Source organism: Saimiri boliviensis, chromosome 4 (genome assembly GCF_048565385.1).
Source record: "Saimiri boliviensis isolate mSaiBol1 chromosome 4, mSaiBol1.pri, whole genome shotgun sequence".
Taxonomy (NCBI): Eukaryota; Metazoa; Chordata; class Mammalia; order Primates; family Cebidae; genus Saimiri; species Saimiri boliviensis.
This window is the reverse complement of record NC_133452.1, coordinates 154,174,668-154,197,297: the sequence shown is the minus strand read 5'-3', so window position 1 is coordinate 154,197,297 and position 22,630 is coordinate 154,174,668. Positions and strand designations below refer to the sequence as shown.

At 41.8% G+C, this 22,630-nt stretch overlaps 1 protein-coding gene across 1 annotated transcript; it reads right to left on the bottom strand.

The window, feature by feature from the left end:
* Window positions 1-1,626: 1,626 nt before the first annotated feature.
* MYLIP (myosin regulatory light chain interacting protein) lies at window positions 1,627-21,847 on the bottom strand. Its single transcript, XM_003927328.4, has 7 exons — window positions 21,520-21,847; window positions 20,204-20,394; window positions 7,901-8,086; window positions 6,791-6,988; window positions 6,140-6,304; window positions 4,687-5,107; window positions 1,627-3,331 (listed from the first exon to the last, which is right to left on the bottom strand). The coding sequence occupies exons 1-7, from the start codon at window positions 21,604-21,606 to the stop codon at window positions 3,242-3,244; spliced, it is 1,338 nt and encodes a 445-aa protein (XP_003927377.1). The 5' UTR covers window positions 21,607-21,847; the 3' UTR covers window positions 1,627-3,241.
* Between the last annotated feature and the right edge of the window lie 783 nt (window positions 21,848-22,630).

Below are 22,630 nucleotides of genomic sequence, written 5' to 3'. Positions count from 1 at the left end.
GGGTATGGCTTACCCTTCATCCCCCATCGAGGGAGCAGAAGAGAGGGTGCTGGGAGGGTTTGTAAAGCTGCTTTAATAGTTTCCTTTTCTAGTATAACTGCTCATTTGTGTAAGTTACACTTGGATTTGGAAGAGCCTATATAATATTGAAAGACCAGGAAAGTCATGGCGAAACATCTGTAGGGACTTGCGCTTGAATAGGTAACCCGAGTGCCGTTTCAGAAGGTGCTGCCTGGGTCTAGGGGTGCCGTACCTCACGTACGAAACTTAGACACAGCAGCTTTGCCTGGTTCTCTGTCTCTCCCCTAACTCTTGCACACATACTCTCCTGGCCCACATCAGTAGCAACCTAACACAAAGGACTTTTGTTGTGTGTAATTATTTATAAAGCTGGCCCATTTCCATCATGAATAATCATGATAGTGGGGGTGAAGGAGAAAGGGTAATGCCACATTTGAAACTGCTAAAAGGCTATGATTCATTTTCGGTCTCTTTTATTAAGAAGCCTATCTCAGATAATTTGCAGCAAAGTTTTACCCTGGAGCAAGTTTCCTCAGTCATGTTAAATTCATGGGGAAAATCCTCCTAGGATTTAGAACTGAAAAATAGCTTTAATAACGGAAACGCTCATGTAAAGAGCAGGGAAAGGCAGCATGTTCTAACCATTTAGGGAAAAAATGGGTAAGATGTTACTAATAAGCTGTGCTGTATTTTTATCCTACCGTTTTCTTCATCTGAAGGAATGTAGAGACGAGCTTTTAAATTCTGAATGATTACCTGACAGCTCCAGTCTCTAGGGCACATTACTAGCAATCGTTTCATTTTGCTATTACCTTTACTAAAAACTCAGAGGACACACGCTCAGCAGAGCCAGGGCGAGGCAGTAAGATCTATGGCCAAGAGACACGAATGCGGTGAACAGAACTGAGGAACCCAGCACTTCTGGATTCCCTTTCGTGACCTTTGTGGACACTGACCTTATCAGTAGGGCTGGGAGTAGGGGTTACCAGGCCTCTAGCACCTTCCTGGATAAGACCCCAGCCTAACTTCCCAGTCCCATCTCCTGTTATTCCATCCCAACCCATCCAACCACATATCCTGTATTTTAGTTATGCCAAACTGCCCATGGGTCCCCAAATACGCTACATGTTTGAACTGGCTCTTTCTACCCACCTGTCATACCACCAGCTGGGTTTTCTAATTGTTAACTTCCAACTTTGCCACTCCCTTCCTTCTCCAGTAGCTTCAAGTACTTTTCCTAAGGTTTTCTTTTCATCTGCTTATGTATGTGACCCCCACATCCCCTATATTCCAATCCTACCACCCCAAAACATAGATAAGAGACTAGGTGAAGTGATCTCAGTTAGAACCAATACCCTAAATGTTTTCAAATTTTCTTGAAAAAAAAAAAAAGACTATATTTTCAAGGATTATTTCTCTAGTTTGCTACTAGAGAAATTTCTCTGAATTTGTAGAGCACTGAAATTATTAAAAAAAAAAAAAAATTCCAGGTAGGAGCAAATTTGATACCAACTGTGACGTTATCCCTTGCTTATTTCTTTGAAATGAAAGAAAATTAGCTTAATGAATTAAATGACAATAATGATGACAATACACACATCCATGTTTGCTTTAAAGTCTTTATTATCCTGAATATAAAAGACAGAGTCCTCTAGGATATAACAGAGTTCTTTACGTGGAAACATTTTTTTACAAGTGAAAAAATAAATACCTCTTGGAATAAAGGCTTATATGCTAATATGTGCCATAAAAAAGTAGAGTTTTAATATTTGACAAAATGTCTGTGCAAAGAAACAAATGCATAAACACATTACTGCTACATTAAGGCAATATGAAAAGTATACTCAGAAATCTCAGTAAAGTGACAGTGTAGGTTTCTAGCTTTACCTTAGCTAGTATTGCACCCGATAAGGTCATCTAGGTCTCCCGACAGCCCAGAAAACCTGCTAGCTGACCAGCTTCCAAAATGCCCACGTGGGAGTGGAAAACATGTTTAAGAACACAGAAGCAAAAAGAACCAAAGCCTCTCCAAAACATACAGAGGGGACAGCCCAAAGTTAATACTTAAGCAGTTACTTTAAACAAACACAACAAAACCCAAGAAACACAGAAAAGGACACAATACCTAAATACTTCTGGTAAGGCTGTAAAGGGCTTGACAGTTCCAGTGAAGCGACACCAATGGGTGAAGCTGGGATGGAGTGCCTGGGAGAAGTGATGAGTTAACCACCCTCAGTTGCACACCATGAGGCTCCGTCTCTCACTCAGCGAGCTCTGCTTTCTCTTCCCAAGGAGACTGCTCTCTGTTTTCAGTCTGAAATCAAATATTCCACCAGCTCAGAAGGTCCAGGGAGACCTTGACTACTCCACGGTAATCTTATAACCAAATTGGTAGCATTTTATAATCGAAAGTCTTGGGTGGGGGTTGTGATGGGGGAGTGAAAAGGAATAGGGAGCCACCATATTGAGTGAGCTGCTTTTTACTAGCCAGACTGGTTTAAATATGACAACATTGTCAACTTTTTAATAGTCACAGAATTGATTTTTTTTTTTTTTTTTTCTTTTTGAGATGGAATCTGGCCCTTTCTCCCAGGCTGGAGTGCAATGGTGAGATCTCGGCTCACTGTAACCTCTGCCTCCCAGGTTCAAGCGATTCTCCTGCCTCAGCCTCTGAGAACTGATTTTTACATCTTTTTGCATTTCAATCATTCTTGATCAAGTTATAAAGACAGAATGACATCAAAATGACAATGATTTAAGAAAAATTTTCCTATTAAAAATGTTTGGAGCTCCACGACCGTATAAAAAGAACCAAATTCTTAAATATAATTCTTACAAAATCTGCTGCCGGTAGGAAACTTACCTCGGGATACATCATTTCCTAAAAGGTACCCAACTTTTTTTTGGCTATGTTGCCACTTCACTGACATCAAAGACTTTACCTATTCCTTTACTTGATCATAAAAAAATCAATATCCAAGGAACGTGTCCGCGTCCCAGAGCTCCTCCTGGTCCCCACCACTGGAGTTGTTGATTCTACACATGGATATGTTTTTGCAGTGAGGAGTAGCTGTGTTATTTTTCTTCCTTTTTTTTTTTTTTTAAACATCGTGTGGCAGATGGGTGGTGGAGTAATTACTTTCGCCACAATCTATCATTTTTATAATTTATAATAGTGCAGTTCATGGAAACATGGCAAGTCCAATAAAAGCACAACAGATTAGATTACAGTCAGATTGAGAAGACTGGTGTGGGTTGGCAGATAGACGTGCTGGACGTGCTCCACACGCGACCTGCAGACGGGACATGACTGGAAAAGAAAAGCCAACAGGCTCTGTTAGCATGAAAGCCTTGGTGGGGGGCTTGTGTCTCTGCGCACACCCGGGTCTCTAGTGCATTTTGTGTTCTAAATAAATTGTGATCACAGTGATTTCTGGCTTTCAATTGGTAGAGATCTTTCCTGTCTCACAAGTTTGAAAGTTTATACTTTACAAGGGCTTAAAAATAAATATTATGAAATTGTATAAACTGAAGGAAATCAATCACACTTTTAGTCAAACCCTAAATAAGTCACACTAAGTAAAGCAATTACCGAAGATGTCTTTCTGTGCAGAATGTGGTCTCTATGTGAGTAGATTATAACCCTTCAGGCAGCAATGCAGGAGACCCTTGTTGAAATTGTGTGTCCTTAGCTCAGCTGATTGACTCAGGCCAACATTTCTGGGCTGATGCCCGCATGGCCAGGGAGGGTGGCTCTGCTCCTAGCCATAGGTGGCAGCCCCACATTCCTGGCTGGCTTCTCAGAAAGTCCGGGCTCATCATCAGCCCTCAGGAGAGACTTAGGGATGAGAGCCGGAATAGGTGGGCAGGAAAAGACAAGCCCATGACTGCCTCTGCAGAGAGGACACAGGCGGTGTTTGGTTTTACTAGCTCTGAAATTAACAGCTTCTGAAAGACTAAGTATTACTTAGGACCAGTTGTACATAAAACCATAGTGACATTTTGCAAACACTTCTGAGAAATAAAAACCAATTGAAAAAACTAGTATATGAGGAAATTAAAAATTCCTCTTCATGCAAGAAAGGGAAAGAAAACTCTATGTGAGTTCCGCTTTTTCTTTGTTGTTAATATTAAAATTAGTTTGACTTGCTATTAAATAATAGGCAACCCATACGCCCTTGAGGCATATGCAGTCATAAAAGGAAATTAATCAGCAATACCAGAGTCAACAACCCATCTATGGATAATTGAGAAGTATTCTTTCCCAAATGTTTTAAGTAATAAAGACCATCCTCCTAAGTGTGAGAAAATGGGAGGTAACTTGAAATGGAGGAAGCAGGCATGGGCTAGGTCTCAGGAGCCTGGATTCTAGTCCTCGGGTTGGCTGCTAACTAGATATGTTACCCAGGAATCTGAGCCTCATTTCCAGAACTTGGAAAAAAAGATGTAATTTGGAGTAATTATGTTGTTGAAAATAGTACGCTAATCTAAAATGTTTATAAAGGGCAGTATCTTTTAAGTCACCAAATACAAAGCCCCTTTCCGGGTGAAGATGGGCATTCCTGTCTGTGCATGAGCGAGCCAGTACCTGGCACCTACTCCCCATTAAGAGGAGGGACAGGTGAGGCTGCAGGCAAAAGCAAAGCAGGCAGCTGACTCCCGTACCTGCAGCTGGGCGGCGCAGCTCTCGCAGCACACGGTGTGGCCGCAGGGACAGAAGGTGGAGTTGATCTCCTCCTCGCAGCATACCATGCACAGCATGGCTTCCTTCAGCTTGCGCAGCTTCTCCTGCAGCGCCCGGGTCTGCTGGCAGCTGAGGCCCTCACAGCTGCTGCAGTTCATGCTGCTTTCTGAGGACTTGAGGGGCGAGCTTGAAGGGCTCTGGTTGCTTCTTGAAACGAGGTCCACAACACCAGCATTGTACAGAGCCCTCCTGGCATGGTCATACACCTCCTTTGATGTTCTTTTAATGTCAAAGACATACTTCTTGCCAAGGTTAATGTTTTCATTCAAAAACAGAGATGCCAAGTGGCCCTTCAAGTCACGACTATACTGCATCATGACGGCGCTGGTCACCGTGTCACACCTGCGAGGCAAGATTGAACATCTACTTTAACACCGAAGAGCCCAGCAGTCCTCTAATCCACTGTTGTCAATAAGAACAGAAATGTCAGCAGATGTTCCATATTCTTGGCTGCATGTGTGAAAGTAAGTCCTTCCAGTTTTACGTATGGTAAATATCTCAGTGACTACCCCTCTGTTTCTCTAACAGCTCCTAACGTCACGGCTTTGTTAAAGCAGCTGTAAATACAGAGGGCAGTGAGCATGTAGCTCCTCCCTCGGACAGAAGCTACAGAGTCAAGTTGCTTATGGAAGAAAAAGGACACCTGCTTTGAAGTCTTGGCTTTTACGTTAGAAATCTCTCCAAATTTTCCATTCTTGTTCTACGATTTGCGCATCTGCTTTAACATAAAAAGGTTTCAAGTTGCCTACAACTTAAATTTCTTAGCTTTAATTGTCTGAATACCTGAGTCCAATCACAACTTGGCTTCAAAGTACCTTCTGAAATGAGGGAATCAATTATTAAAAAATCCTTTCATACGCAGTGAGAACTCAGGATAGCAGCTCTGCCAGAATGAAAAGTTGACCTGTGCTATCCTTCTCCTGGGCAGCAGAGCAGGCCCAACCACTCAGGGTTACCTTTAGGGTGGTCAAACTTGGCTTTGAACTGAGTTCTAGACAAAGCAAATATTTATCCTCCCAGTTCCCTCATCTTCATTAGGGTAATAATACTTAACCTCTTAGGGTTGTCGTATTGATCAAATATGCATAGAAAACTCCTAACACAGTTTGTTTCTGGATCAATGGCATAAGAACATACGGTAGGAGGTAAACAGAGAATGTCTTTGTGTGGCTCACACACATGCACTTTCTGTGGGTAAAACAAGACTACATTAATAAGGACCTCACTGCTACTACAGAAACAAAATTCCCAGAATATCTTAAAGTCTGTACTAGACTCATTGACACAACGATTCAAGGAACCGTAGAAACCTGGCTGTCACCTAAAAACCTTAGAGCTGCGGTGCTGAGGTGACCAAGCACACGGGATACATGCCTGTAGAACGCGTGTGTCTCTGTGATTGCTCGGTACAGTCCGCTGGCTGCCCTGGTGCTGATCATTTTAAACAAGAGCACGATGCTGTTCCCAGACTCCTTGGTGACTGTCAAGTATACATTCTTTCCTGACTGGGTGGCCATCTGCACCACAGGATAAGCTATCCTAAGAGACAAGAAGAGAAAAGAAAGCAGATCTAGAAGGAGTAACTCTTCACCATGTGTGTGCCGTTGTGGGATCCCCGTTTGCTCATGACCCAGCAGAAAAATCAAGACACCTCTTCTAGGGCTAGCCCATCACCATGATGCTGCCTGGTCATAAAGGTGCAGTGGAAAGCAGTTGGCCATATGTGGCGGGAAGTGCGGGAACAAGTGTTGCATGTGCCCACATGCATGTCTAGAGATGAAAACAAGTTTTTTATGGCAGTAAATGGGTTATTATTTGGAAAATGTTAACTCTGCCACATTGTACGCCTTGAATTAACATTTAAAATGGTTATTCAGGCCTGGATAAAATTAATGTATATATCAAAATGAAACCTGTTATTCCTAAGAGCTGACTGTTGAGTAAATCCCTTCCTACTTTCTATTATGTTGAGAGCTACAGAAGTATACACATGCCTAGGTCAAAACCAAGTAAGTCTTGGCTTACCTATTAATTGGGCTAAAGTCATCTTTACAAATTGAGATTCCTTCAGGTCCAACCCCAATGAGCAGTTTCTGCCCTTCGCTATCCCGCACGGAATGCCATTCTATGCCATAGTTTTCCATTGCTGACACAATCTGCAAAACCTGGTACTCAGCTGAAGCCTGGCTGGTCCCCTCCAAGTCCTTATGTTTTGCAACAATGCTGGAGGACACCAAAAGGACAGAGAATTAATTACACAGATATTAACTTTAGACATAAACCTATGTAGTCTTCACTAGTGAAATTCACTAACACCGATGAATCACAACAACTTAAAACTTATGCATGACTGATGTTTCATTTATTTGACAAACTTACTGTAAAGAACGTCTAAGACACTGAGATCTCAACCATTAAATATTTGGTAAAAACGCTTTGGGCATGCTGGATGGGTGATGAATTGGAAGAACTATGGAAAGCCTCTAAAAATATACATAAGTCAAATGTATATGTTGGAAAGTCTCATACATTTGTCCACATATACTTTATAAGTATAAAGTTGAGCCCTGAGGCCCCTGTGGCCAGGGAAGGAGGATGACCAACAAACCACAGAAGTCAACCTGGCATGGAGGCAACCCTCAGTTGAGCTTTCAGATGAGACTGAGTTCCACCTGCAGCTTGGCTACAGTCTCAAGAGCCAGAGGACCCAGCTAAGACACGGCCAGATTCCTGACCTACAAGACGGTGAGACAATTTTTGTTGCTTTAAGCCACTATGTTCCGGGGTAACTTATGCAGGAATAGATAACTAAAATGCCTGCATTAGATCTCCTGGTTTAATTCTTGCTGGGATGAAGAAAACACCAATACACATAATAGACTTTATTTTAGGAGATTTGTACTTAAAGGCAGAGGTTTTAAAAATATTCTTATCCTACAGCATTTCATATTGTATTTATATATTTTTCAAATAAAAGGCTAACAAATTTTTTCAAAATTAGCGGTGACATTGGGCAATGGCCTAGTCTTAACGTTACTAATTATGTGTATGTATCACAGATTTATCTTCTTCTGGAAATGCTTATACATTTGATAGCTCTGTGGATATAAGCAGTAACCCTGATGGCAGCCTCACCTGTTCAAGGTGGCACAGGAGAGCTCCTTGGCACACAGCTCCTCATAGTTATACTTGGCAGTGTTCTGGTTGTAGTCTCCAAATTTGGTCTGGGCCAGGAGGGCACTGAGTTCCACTGCCTGCTCTGGGGAGCACAAGAGGTGGCCTGCCAAGAGGGCCTCCTTGATGTGCAAGAAAAAGATATGCCTGCAAAGCAAGGTGAGAATGAGCTTATGCTTGCGGATAACCTGACATCAAACTCAACCTGCTTAACAATTTCACAGTCACTTTTAAGGAGAGCAATTTTAAAAGTCACACTGAAAATGCTTAATATTAAAGAACTCTTCTAAAAAATCATCAGTATTAAGACAAAATCAAAGTTAAGAACTGAGTTCCTGTGGAATAAAAGTTGTGACCCACACAAAATAAACTTACTCAAGACAAGTTTGTAATATTAAGGCTATAAAACATAAAATAATTATACATAAGCTTCTGCATTATAATTTTTTTTTTTTGAGACAGGGTCTCACTTTGTCATCCAGGCTGGAGCTCAGCTCACTGCAGCCGCCGCCTCCCAGATTCAAGAGATTCTCCTGCCTCAGCCTCCTGAGTAGCTGGGATTATAGGCACGTGCCACCACACCTGGCTAATCTTTGTATTTTTAGTAGAGACGGGGTTTCACCATGTTGGTCAGGGTGGTCTTCAACTCCTGACCTCGTGATCCACCCACCCCAGCCTCCCAGAGTGCTGAGATTATAGGAGTGAGCCACAATGCCTGGCCTTATAATGTTTTAAAAGAAATTATTTTAATCAGAAAAATTGTATCTTGACATGGATTCTGATAGAATCTTAAGGAACTCTCTATATAAAGACAAAATTCTCGGCTTTATTCAAATGATATCCCAATCTCTAGTCTCAGTGCCAGCTTTTCTCTTAAGAATCACATGAAAAATGTCCAATCTCCTATAGGCTTTACCACCTGGATGTTCTTCAGTACCTCAGTTTTGGCTCATTTGAAATTAAACTCCATATATTCTTCCCCAAGCCCTTTTTCTCCCAATGGAGACTATAGACTGACTTTTGACTCTGTCCTATTTCACTTGACTTTCTTGTCTCTGAAAACTATTTAAATCTAGTTCTGTCTTCCCATTTGTACACTACTTGAAGCAAGAATGTACACTATTCTCTGAGCTGCTCTCCTCCTCCAGACTCCATGCCAGCAGTCCACCTTCCATGCTGCTTGCTTCTAGCATAAACTTGTCATTTCTCTGCTCAGAATCCTTCAAGGGATCTATATGGCTTGCCAAGGGAGCACACTGTCAGTGTGGATCGGAGGAGTCTCCACCATCTGGCCCCAGCTTTCCAGCCACGTCTGCTGTCATTCCCTGCAGCTGCTATGCCCCAGGAGAGGGAACAATTCCTCTCTCTGGAAAATCCAGGAAGCAGGTTCATGCCACAGTGTCTCTGGTCTTGCTGCCCGCTCTGTCCTGATGGCCATTCTTTCTCTCCTTCTGCTTGGATACCCTTTGGTCTATATCACATGCAAATCCCCTATTCCTCTACTACAGTATTTGACATAATGTGCATATTATATATGACTTATTAAGTGCCTCAAATATCAGAGAGCTCCAAAAATGTACATAAAACTACATACAATCTGTGAATAGTGTACATTCCAACCTTAGTTTCAACCTGCTTGAGCCTGTCCTAGTTGTATACAATACTATATTCTACATTTACTGAAAGGTATGTTACACTTAAAAACTTCTGTAAAATTCAGATACAGTCACACTGCCCAAAACTCCGAAGAGCATCTGAACCTGTGCACAGATTGGCCTCAGTTTTAACATGTGTGTCTCGTGAATGCGAAGTTTTAACCTTCCTTTGATGACTTGTGATAACCTCTCAAACATGCAATTGCCACAATATTCCTCCCATTAACACAGGAGTTATGACTTTGGCCAGGTGCGACGTCCTCAACACCGCTTCTGTTTAATAATAAATCTGTGTCTGACATTCCAGGTAGAGGAACATGAACAAGGTAAGAATTGGCTAAGGAGGAGACAGTGAGGCTATAAATCTAAGGAAGTGCCATACTGAGAGTCTAAAATGTCCGCTGACAAGAGCCATTAATCTTATTTTCACTAATAAGTGTTTAAATTCAATGTTTTGTGCATTCTATAATAATAAAGAAATATTTAAAATGATGAAACTCTGCCAAATACTGCAGTTTTCCCTTTTTTCAAAGCCCCTGTAAAGAAACCACAGTAAGAATGTGTAATAGCCTGAAAGAAGATAAACACGGTTTTTATTAACCCAAACATCTGCTAATCTTTAAAGTATTTCTGACATACTGCTAACCTGAGAAGGGAGCCCCCGCTGGGGCAAAGAAATCACCATGAAAATAATTTGCTGTAAAATAGCTACCTGAGGACTGTGATCTAGCCTTCTCAGCAAGCCATGGTGTAACGGCACTGCTGCAGGCCTCAAAAGGCTTCTTAGATGACCATTTGATAAACTTCATCTTGGTGAAGGTAGCCATCTCTGTATTCAACCGGGGTGAGGAGGTACTGTTAGGAAACTAAAATCTGCATCTCTGCTTACATTAAAGAAGAAATTGTTCTGAAAGACTTTAAGAATATTGCCACAACAAACTGAGTATTCTTAGTTTAATTACTGCTTATGTATAAGTGGCTTTGAACTTATTTTCCAAGTCTAAAGTTAGAGACTAGTTCCTGCTTTATTAAAGAGTAAGTATAGCCTGCAAAAGAAGAGTTTTGAATCAATTCCATATCTTTTTCCACCCTACCCATGCCTACGCTTCTGGAGAGACAGCAGCCAAAATCAAAGGCAAAGAAGCAGTAACAAAATGTAAACAGGTGGCAGACAGCCTGAGAGTACCACTGATCCTTCTCAGCATATGGGCTAGAGTTTAAGAAAAGGTCGGGCAAGGGGGATGATTGACCTTTTTGACATACTCTACATTCTGGCCTGGACTGCAGAGGGTGCCTGGTAAACATGAAAAATCCTTCTCTTTACTGTCAACATCAGTTTTCTGACAGGCCCTTCCTGCACTTTGCAGTTTCATGGCTAGAAAGCAATCTTTTCATTTCAAGTCAATAAATATTTGTCTTGCATTGCCTCTGTGCCCAGCCCTAAGCTGGGGTTATAGGGTAAACATGTCTGAGAGAGCCTTTTTAGATGGACTTACAGCCTTTTAGAACAAAGGAACACATCCAGTCAACGTAACTCCAGCCACAGTGTGGCTTTTGGGTGACAAGTTTCTTCTGGAGAACAGTACAACGGGGCACTGGCAGCAAAGGTCGGCACTCTAACAGGTTCTTTCCAAGACAGAGGATAGCAGAGCTCAGAGACACGTTTCCAACAAGAACTTCAATGATGGCTCAATATTTGTGTGTGGTTTTGAATCAAGTATTTTCTCCTCTAGCCATCTGGATTATAACTATCTGGCTCCTCGGTTTTGCCTCTCCTTTTTTTTTGTAAAGTAGGTGAAAGGTTACCAATAATATCAAAAGAAGCAGATGCGGTCAGAGAAGTCATGCCTGCCGTGAATTCTTCTGCACTAAAGATCAATTCATTATAGACTACATCCTAGAATCAACAACCAAAAGAAAGTCTTTGGAAAAAAACAATTTTCTTTGTCATAAGCAAATGTCCGTGAATATGTTCTATAGGCATAAATAAGCTCAAACTGCACGTTTTAAACATTCTTTGGGTTACACCTTCTAATTCATGATTCTTCTTTGTTACCCAGTTACTAAGAAAACTGATATTTTCAATACATGGATCACATTTTGGGGCCCAAGATGTAACATTCTGGCTAACTCATGTCCTAGCACCATGGGCACAAATGAATTCACACTTACTGAGCATTATGGAAGATTTAAAAAAAAATAAAGTGAATATAAAGATATGCCAAATTTTAATTTTTAAAATGAATCATATTCTTAGTATATTTTTTTCTTTCAAAGTACTTTAAATTTCTTCTCTTTTAAAAATTAACTCCTTACAGTGTTAAGGAATGAAGTTAGATCATTTATCTTTTAAGAGTTGTAATCAGAGAACTTTCCTCTAAACACTGGCTTGTCTCATAAAGCAACCATCTGGGAATCAAAGCAGACCTTTCTGCAAACCAGTTGGAAGTTGTTGATCTGCTCATCACAGAGGGTTCCTCTCAGTTACTGCCCTCCAGTGACCTCACCAGTTATACCATTTTGAAGAGCTTTTAATGACAAATGTAAAATAACTATATCCAGATCCATTACTAAACTCAAAATTTAAGAACTAACCTCATCTTTAAAACAGCTAAGTAGCTATTTTTTCAAACTCTCAATAACCGATAATTGAACTGTATTTCTCCTGGAAAGCCGTGACTGACTCTAGCCATAGTAAGTAATGGCTGGCTCCGCTCTCACCTGGTCAGACCACACTGTGATCATCAGTAAGCCCGCTTCAGTCCAAGGAGTCACTTAGCCACAGTTTTATTTTAAATCAAACTTTGACTGCAAAGTTATATTTAAAAACTATCAAATCAAAACAGGATTGCTATGAGAGTTTTCTGTTTTGTATCTTTAATTCCAGTAAAACAAAAATCAGTTCAAGATGGATCATGGGGCTAAATGTAAAAGCAAAAATTCTAACAGTTTAACAACTAAACGTCAGAGTTATTTTCATGACGTCCAGGTAGCAAAGGGTTCTCAGGACACAGCAAAAAACCACAGAAGAAGAAAACGGATAAATGAGGCTTCACCAAAATTAAAAACTTCTACTCATAAGAGGCATCAGAAAAACAGGTAAGCCACCAGAGGGAATATATTTACAAAACATATATCTGACAAAGGACTGGTATCTAGGGTGTATAAAGAATTTGTACAACTCAAAAATAAAGGCAAACAACAAAAATGAGTAAATGACTTGAATAGCTACTTTGAAAAAGATACATGAAAGGCCAATAAACACATGAACAGGTGTTTAACATTATTAACTGTCAGAGAAATGCAAATTAAAACCACAACATTTGACCACTACACACCCACCAGAAAGTTGGCAGCGATGTGGAGGAACTAGCTTCTTACATTCTTGCTGGGAGTATGGAATAGCACAATTGCCAAATAGCTTTGGGAAAAGGTCTGGCAGTTAGTTATAAAATGTAATAATTACTTACTCTATGACCCAGCTATTCCATTCTTAGATATTTATTTATTCAAGAGAAATGAAAACATGTTTCTACCCCCCAAAAAAGGTATATACTAAAATGTTTACGGAAGCTTTATTCATAATAGCTGGAAAACAGGTGTTCATTAATAGGAGAATGGCTGAACAAACTTTGGAGTCATTCAATGGAATACTATCCAGCAATATAAAAGAACCAACCACTGGCACATACGACAATATGGATGGGTCTCAGACATCTGTGATGAACAAAAGAAGCCAGACATCAAAGAGTACATACTACAAGATTCCATACAGATAAAGTTGAACAGGCATAGCTAATCTCTGGTGGAAGAACACAGGACAGAGGTATGGCGTGCGATGGGCAGGGGTGGGGGAGAAGGGGAGGGATTGACTGCAGAAGGGCTTGAGGGAACTTTCTGGAGTGATGATCCTGTTCTAAATTTTGATAGTGCTTTTATTTAAACAAGCACAGCCATTTGTCAAAAATGATTAAATGGTATAATTAGGATTTATGTAAATTTTACACCAAAAGAAAAAACTGTAAACATTGAGTCTTAGTTAATGTTATGCATGCTGAAGTATTTAGAGGGGAAACATACTTATATACAACTTATTTTGAAATGCATCTAAAAACTAAGACTGATTGATGGGTAGGTAGAGGACTGATAAATGAATGAATATGTAATAAAGCAAGTAAACTATTAATAGAATTTAGTATCTATAGTATATATTTAGTATATATACTATAGAGCATATAGTATACATACACTAGTAGAATATATATAGTGTGTGTGTATATAGTATGTATGTGTGTGTATATTTTATATATATATATATATATATATATTCATATATATATATATATATTCATATATATATATATATATATATATATTCCCTGTAAAAATCTCCAATTTTCCTGTCTGTTTGAAAATCTTCATAGGAAGTTAAGAAAGTAATACTAGTAAAAATCCCTTAGGGTCAAGGATTCAAATAACTAGCCATATATAACATGAACCACCACATTTTATCTCCTTCATGGACGGCTTGCACTGAGAAACTTGTCACAGCCAAATAATGACCAAGTTAGGCCTCTACGTAGGCTTAAGGAGATCCTTTTCAAAGCCCAAAGTACAAAATGAGAATCACTGATGAAAGTGCTCCTCGTGCCCTAAAGCAGTTAAAAGATGTGGAGGGTAGCAGCTGGGAAAATTTCCCACCTCAAAAGTGATCACGACCCACACCAGAAGAACACTACTAACTGAAAGCAGAAAATCTGCACTTCTAAAAAATGTGCTTATTCACTCACAGTAGATACCCATCCTAGGCAAACACCAATTTAGGCAGTCCCAAAATCTAAAACTGTTAACTACAATCTCTTTCTCTACAATCTAGATTAGCCAGGAGTGCTTTTTGATACATTTATTCCAGGAGGCAGGGAATTTTCAGACCTCATCATCTTTTTTTTTTTTTTTTTTTTCAGGCAATCTTGCTCTGTTGCCAGGTGCCAGATTGGAGTGCAGTGGCACGATCTCGGCTCACCGCAACCTCTGCCTCCTGAGTTCAAGCAATTCTCCTTTTTCAGCCTCCCAAGCAGCTGGGACTATAGGTGCGCCCCACCATGCCCAGCTAATTTTTGTATTTTAGTAGAGTAAAGTATTTTCACCATGTTGGCCAGGATGGTCTCGATCTCTTGACCTCGTGATCCGCCTTCATTGGCCTCCCAAAGTGCTGGGATTACAGGCATCAGCCACTGTGCTGGGCCCTCATCACCTTTTTAACTGCCTTCACATCCTGAGTTACTTGCTAGGTCCTGAGGCTGATACAGAAGAGGGCTGGGAGCAGGTCACACTGGGACACCATTCAGAGGAAATATACCCAGTGTCCCTGCAGCTGCTCAACACTGGTCACCCTGAGTCTGACCCTAGGTGCCTTCTAAATGCCCACATTTAATTTTAAATGACATTTAAAAAACCTTTGAATATTTCATACAAATATATAAATACCAGAAATTCCAAAAGGGCATGAAGGTACCCAGACAGGCATTCCTTGGCTGAAATAAATACACGTAATAACACAAACATCCTATAGCCTTAGCAAAATAAACATTTAAATCAGAAATTCAAAATTCAATTAGTACTTTCTTTGGAAATAACTACATTCCTGCTTTTAACCTTTTTACTTTACAGGGCCTATTTTGGGTTTGGGTATGCAAATACACACACACACACACACACACACACACACACACACTTATATACACACACATATATTATATACACACACATATACATAAACACAATACATACATACATAGATATACATATATATATGAACAATACATACACACATATATAATTATATATATATTTCTACTCTCAGGAATATGGTTGGTATGATGAACATAAATGACACTTTTATAATAGATCACTACTACTGCAACAGCACCAGACAGAACTTAGCCACTCTGATTCACACAAAGGTAAATTATGTAAGAAATCTTTACTAACACTGACAGTTTTGAAAGACTTTGGACATGATCTACAGGTATTGCTAGCACCAATGTGACCGAGTACTGAATTGGCTTGGAATTACCATCTGCCTATGGTTTGCATGTGGCATTTGCTCTGTGGTTTTCAATGATGTTATCTTTCCTAGATTTCCACATATCTAAAAGAGATTTTTGTTGGAAGGCAGGGAAATAGCTTGTTAATATGTACTTTGGACTATAAATGGGTTGCAGTTAAAGTGATGCTGTAACTTGAAAACTACCTGACCTTCATAGAAGACCCAGATAAGTGGTAGTTTCTTTTAGGGAAGGACTAGTAGCTACAATAAACACATGGTCTGGGATGGGGTAGAGGGGATGAAAGAAAGGAAGCGAAAGAATGTGAAGAAGCTCTAAGTTAAGTTCAAACAGAAAATAATCACTTCAAAACATTGTTTTAGTGGTGAGATTTTTTTTTAGATACTCTCAGCTTTTCAGTTTGTAGAAGCAAAGAAAAACACCTCAATATCTATTAGGAAAACTTAGTAGTATCTGTCAACCCCATTTTTGTTTACTTCCAAGTTCTTAATTCTATGATTCAATAATATGCAACAGCCACTTATCAGACTCTGGGGATACAATGTTGATCATCTCCCTGTTTAATAGAGTTTAGGTTATTAGAGTGACTGATAATAAATTGTCACATAAGTATAAGTAGTATTATAAGCTCATTCAATGCTATAAAGGAAAGATGCTTGATTTCTTGGGAGAGTTTAGTCTCCCAAGCAAGCCAGAGAAGGCTTTCCTGAGGGCTGAGGATAGAGATGAAGTCACAAAGGTAGGACACATTTAACAAGAGGGGAGTCAAACTCATCACTGCTGGCATCAATGAAATCTGGATGAAATTTAACATCCAGGATTAAACCATTTGTGTGAACACTTAGTCTGAGACGCACAGAGCTCTTGGACTGGGGTTGTTTTCTGGGAAAGAGAATCCATGTGTTGGTGAGTTTTACCTAAGCAAAGCATCTCCTAGCAAAGACTACAGAACTTTGCTAAATCATGGCTAAGTCAGGAGAAATATAGATTTTATTGGCAGTGGTTGGATAACTACCATTGTGAAGATGAAGCATATATTTCTCTAATCTCTGGTTTTGGAAATGTTGACAAAATCCAGTTGGAATTGTAGTTAACTCAAAGCCTTTGAAAGGCAAGAATTTCCAAGATGATTATTATTTCCAATCTGCTTCCAGAATACATTAATTTGTTTCACTATTCATTTTCATCCATAGCATGGCAAACATCTGCTGAAAGTACCTGCTGTCTCCACTCTGTAATATGCCAGCTGAAAAGTAAAAGACTCTCTTTTTCCATTTGAGGCTCATATTCAGGGGCAAAGCATAATCTGGATAGAAAAACCAAATCTAAAACTAGGCCACATCAGAGTTTTACCTACCAATCTAAGCAGACACAATGTGTTTTTTCTGTTTTCAGAGACACATATTTAGGAAAACATTAAGGAAAATAATATAAAGAGGACACAAAAGCAATGAAAAAAGTTACTGCTAGGAGAAATTTAGAAACCATCTCTTCAGGGGCTTTCAAGTAGGAGGTAGAACTGGGCCCGTGGCAGTGCGGAGGGCTGGTAGTTGCTGGCAGAGCTGGAACTACAATACAGGGCATCTGCCTGGTTCCTTGGGGCTGTCCTATGACACACAGGCCTTCCTGCCTATCATTCTCACAAGGGCCCCCCAATCTGATATGAACTCATATGTTAACTGCCCTCCCCAGCTTGGCTACCTTGATTGTCCCCAGAGGACAACTCTGCCAGGATATTTCAGCACCACTTAATAAACTGTCTAGACGCTTTCTGTATACTGCATGCACCCTCATGATTCAGAAAAGAGTAAAAAACAAATCACCTCTCATAACTGGATAGTCAAAGCTAAATTTACTCACTACATAAACAGACCTACTGTATATTCATGGCACTTTATATAAGTATTTTACAACAAATAAACATCAAAGAAGTTTATGAACCAGCTTTATTTACTAGCATTTATAAACATAAGCATTTTTATTCTATAGTTTCGGGCATTTAAGAACAATGCTAATTGTAATGAGACCCAGTTCAGCTTCTGATGTCCTAACTAAGAGGTACAAATGCTAATTACAAATCACTTTACCTAGTTATGAAAACTTAAGTGCTGTTATGTATTTCAGCCAACCGCACAAAACCAAGTAAAATTGACCAATATATTAAAAGCAGTTAAATCCTAAGGCCACACTAACTTTTCAGTACAACTTCAAAAAGGGATTAAAATTACCTAGTTGAACTAGGTATGTATATTCTCTGAGTGCTATTATGAATCTCGAGAGTCCATGTCAATTGAATCAATGAAGGAGAAACCAAGACAGGAAATTTGATTCCAGTTCTAATTCATAAAATGTCTCTATTTCTTACATGAATAAAATTGATTTGATAATAGTTACTAACCCAGTTACAGGAAAGCACAGGTAGACATCATCTACTAGTCAATCATAAAGTCTGAATACACTGGGCACTGTGGCTCACACCTATAATCCCAGCACTTTGGGAGGCTGAGGTGGGTAGTCACAAGGTCAAGAGTTTGAGACCAGCCTGGCCAATATGGTGAAACCCTATTTCTACTTACAAAAATTAGTCAGGCGTGGTGGCGGGTGACTGAAATCCCAGCTACTCAGGGGGCTGAGGCAGGAGAACTGCTTGAACCTGAGAGGTAGAGGTTGCAGTGAGCAGAAACTGCCACTGCATCCAGCCTGGGTGACAGCAAGACTGTGTCTCAAAAAAAAAAGTCTGAATATATTCATAAACTAAAAGTATTATGCTATTATCATTGCAGCCATTGTTTAAATGCAGTTATTTGGTACTCCAAGCTTCTGAAGATTCAAAAAATAAATATGTGCCATCAAAACTGGGGTGCATCTAGAGGCCTTGAAATAATTACAAAATCATAATAGGACTACACAATGAAAATTCCAACATGCTGGGTTATATCTTTTCTTGCACTTGACTACAAGTTATGACAGTGAAGCAAAAAGCTTCCACAAATCAGCTTTAAATAATAATTTAAAAAGGCCTATTCTGATTAATGCAGACAGCTAAAACATCCTTAAGCAGGCAATCACTTGAACATTTTGCAAGATATTTTCAGGGGCACCAAGAATTCCATGAATCTGTCTCAACCTTTAAAGCTCGATTACAAGGCAAAGTGGAGATTTCAAATTCAAATGAATAGCATTTCTTTTTTTTTTTTTTTTTTTTTTTTTTTTTTTTTTTTTGAGACGGAGTTTCGCTCTTGTTACCCAGGCTGGAGTGCAATGGCGTGATCTCAGCTCACCGCAACCTCCGCCTCCCGGGCTCAGGCAATTCTCCTGCCTCAGCCTCCTAAGTAGCTGGGATTACAGGCACGCACCACCATGCTCAGCTAACTTTTTGTATTTTTAGTAGAGACGGGGTTTCACCTTGTTGACCAGGATGGTCTCGATCTCTCGACCTCGTGATCCACCCGCCTCGGCCTCCCAAAGTGCTGGGATTACAGGCTTGAGCCACCGCGCCCGGCCTGAATAGCATTTCAAAATGAGTTTCTATCAGTTCTTTGGTAAAACAAACAAGCAAATGTCACATAAAAAACTCTTAAAGAATAATGCTCATTCATCATTGCCTAAAATTTTTAGAATCACATTTTTCACATGCATGGCAAATTTCTAAGCCAAAGAATTATGAAAAACATTAAAACTTAGATCCAAAGTTGGCTATGTCTTTAAAGTAGGTGTTTTCCTTTTTAATTTTTTGATATGCCACTATTAAGATCGAAGTCTCTTGCCTTTCAGCAATAAATATTACATATCAGTTTCCTAGTTTGGCTCATTTTTGAGAAAAGTATTAGAGTCAGTCCAGGGGGAACATATTTTGTTTGAAAAATGAGACCACATGCTTCAGCTGTCTACCACTGACTGTGGTGTTTTACAACGTAGAGAGAGAACTTCAATCTAAACTCACCAATCGTGTGTAACATGTCTGTGGGATGGAATTCAGTTACAGCAGCCTTAGAAGGGTTAATGAAATTACATTTTCAAGAAAGTTAAAAACTTTAAAAATTCTGCATGAAGTCAGACAGTGCTCTCTGCTGCACACTGTAATCTGACACTAGGCTGAAGAAACTGACCAAGTTTAAGTAACCCAAGAGGAACTGTTTCCTGCTTTCTGTTAGAACAGTCTACAATGACCTATAGTAACACGGCTGAGGCAGAGGTTACTATCGGGCACTAAGATGCTGCTATCAGGAAATCAGTCTGGTTGATGGTTTTTCTTTCTTTCTTTTTTTCTCAGGTAGCACTTATCTTAAGTGTTTGTAAGAATTCAATCCTGCTTACCCATCAAGTTTATAAAGACAAGAAAAACTAAAAGAAAGATTGGAAAATCCACTCAGGCCAAGTAGGTAACTCCCTCTTCACCTCAACAAAAGGACTGCCATGGACAATGGATGGAACTCTGGATCAAAACAAACTTGCCTGTGAGTATCTCTGGGAAGATGCAGCGGCCCTTCTAAAGGGAACCAAAGGTCTATTTGACACTGGTTTATTTTAGCTCACTTTACCTAGTCTGCTCCTGTAAGATGAGATGAGGCTCCACGAAGAACTTGACTCTCAGTTTAAGCCGGTAAGGGGCTAGCCCATCCATCTGCTGGGAGATCCGGTTTCTCAGGTTTAGCCATAAACTTTCACCTTTGCTACCCGTAAACTGCAGTCCAAAATAATCAACTTCTATGATTCCCAGTCGCCTGCATACCTAAAACAAAAAGGAATGCAGCCTGGATGAGCAAATGGTACATGTCAAAGCAAACTCAACGGCTCCCTGAGACCGAGATTGCTGGTACTTTTCACAAAGTTCGACGGTGTTATAATTCCTGATCTAAACTGGAAAAACCCAAGTTCTACGGCTCCAATGCTACCAAACCACGAGCTGTAATACGGAGACTCGTAATTACCTTTAACATCTAGGGCATGACCAGTTGCAATAGAGAAAAAAAGGAGTCCTCAAAAGCAGCCTTCCAAAAGGATGAGGAGGGGAAACTACAGGGTATTTTCCTTCTTGTTCCAATCACCGGAATTCCCTCCAGCAGCATACTCTGCACAGCTGATTTCTGGCGACTTATTATCTGGGCTATTTTAACCATCTGGATTCCAAAAATCAAACGCATTGAAGGAACATGCCACAAGTGTCAGCTAAGCTTCGAAAGCGGTTTCCCAAACATCTCAGAGCTAGAGGGGTCGAGGGCACAGCGTTTCCCTGGGATCACATTTGCCGTCTGCTATACCACCTATGCACTAGTTGGCACCGATCTCCCTCACTCTTAAGGAAACAACACATGCTTAAAAACAACTGAGCAGTAGATGACCCAAAGCTAGTCCTCCCGTGCCCCCGCAAACCCGGAGATGTAGGTGAATGGTGCACTTGAGAAGCAGCCTGAGAAGCAGCGTGAGACAAGGGCCGGGCTTGTCTGCCAAGGACCCCTGGGGCCGGAGACTGCTTCGAGCCACTCCATCCCATCCTGGCACGCGGATGGTACTGCCAGGCGCCGCGGGGACCCGACAGGCGGCATCACGCACATACCTGCGGCAGGTGTGCGGGGCCGCCTTCTTCCGGTAAAGTGCAGGGTTGGGGGGATGGGGGATGGGGGGTGGATCCCTGCTGCCCCCCGCTGCGCACGTCCTCCGCGCACCCCAGGCGCGCCAGGAGGAGACCGCGCGCCCCATGCCCGTGGAGAGGAGGGGACGCGCTTCCCCCGGCCGCCGCCGCCGCCGCAGTGCCGCCCAGCCCCTGGTAGGCGGCGCGCCCGTGTGCCCGGCGTCGCTGTGAGGCCCCTCGGCCTCACGGGACCCGCCAGAACCCCCTCCTGCCCCTCGCCCTCACCTGGTTGAGGCAGTCCTCGCCGTTGGCTTTTGCCTCCACCTCCACCTCCATCAGCACCGCGTCCGGCCTCGTCACATAGCACAGCATGGCTAGGGCTGCCGCTGCCGCCACAGCCGCCTCCTCTTTGGTGTGCGCGGGGCTACCGCCTTGTCACGGCTGGGACCCAGCCCCGGGCTCGGAGAGGGCTGGCCTTCGAAGGCTGCAGCTCTGCGGACTCCTGTCCTGCGCCCCGCGGCCGCCGCTCGCGTCCCCGCTACCCCCTCGCCCGCCGCCCGACGGCTCCCCCTGTCCTCCGCGGTGGCGCCGCACTCCAGCAGCCCAACTGCCAGCGCCGCGACAGGGACTCCGCTGAAATAGCGGCCCCGCCCCCTTCAGCTCGGGCCCCCGCCAATCACGGCCTCCCCGCCCCTCCTCCGCCGCCCGGTCAGCCAATAGCGGCGCCTCGCGGCCGCGGTCCCCGCCTCCCAGCGCCGGCCGAGTTCCCCCGGCCGCCCCGGGAGGTGGCAGCTTGCGGGCGCCGAGTGCTGCGTAAAGGAGGGAGGCCCGGAACACACCCGCCGCCTCTGCCCGCTGGGCGACGCTGCTCGGAGCGAGCGATCGCCCGGGGCACCAGGCGGGGACGCCTTTCTGCCGTCTGGAATCTACGGGGATTAAACACCTCCAAGCTGCCACTATTCTCCAGATATCTTGGATCACTCCGAGCACGCATTTCGGTTGTGAAAGCAAAAAGGAAAAGGAGCAACCCAAAGCCTAAAGGAAACTGTTTTCCACCAGCATTAGCCGCAGTGGGCTGCTGGGAGGCAGAATCGTTGTTCCTTATTAAGACCTCGTCACTGAGAAAAACAAAATCTGAGTCTAAAAGTTTTTGCAGTTGACCAGTGAGCCAGGTGTCTTGGGCCTAGTGTTGGTGTGTTACCGGGCTTCTCCTTACTCTCTGCTGAATCAAAACGCCTTACAGGGTACCAGGCCCTCTCTCAGGTTGCTCATTCTGTCTCCTGTCTTTTCTTGCTCATTCATTAAACATTAATTCAGCACCTGATACCGTGCCTGTCCCTTCTCATAGGCAACCAGATGTCCTCGTCTTAAGGTAAGGTGCTCGTCTCTCGACCTA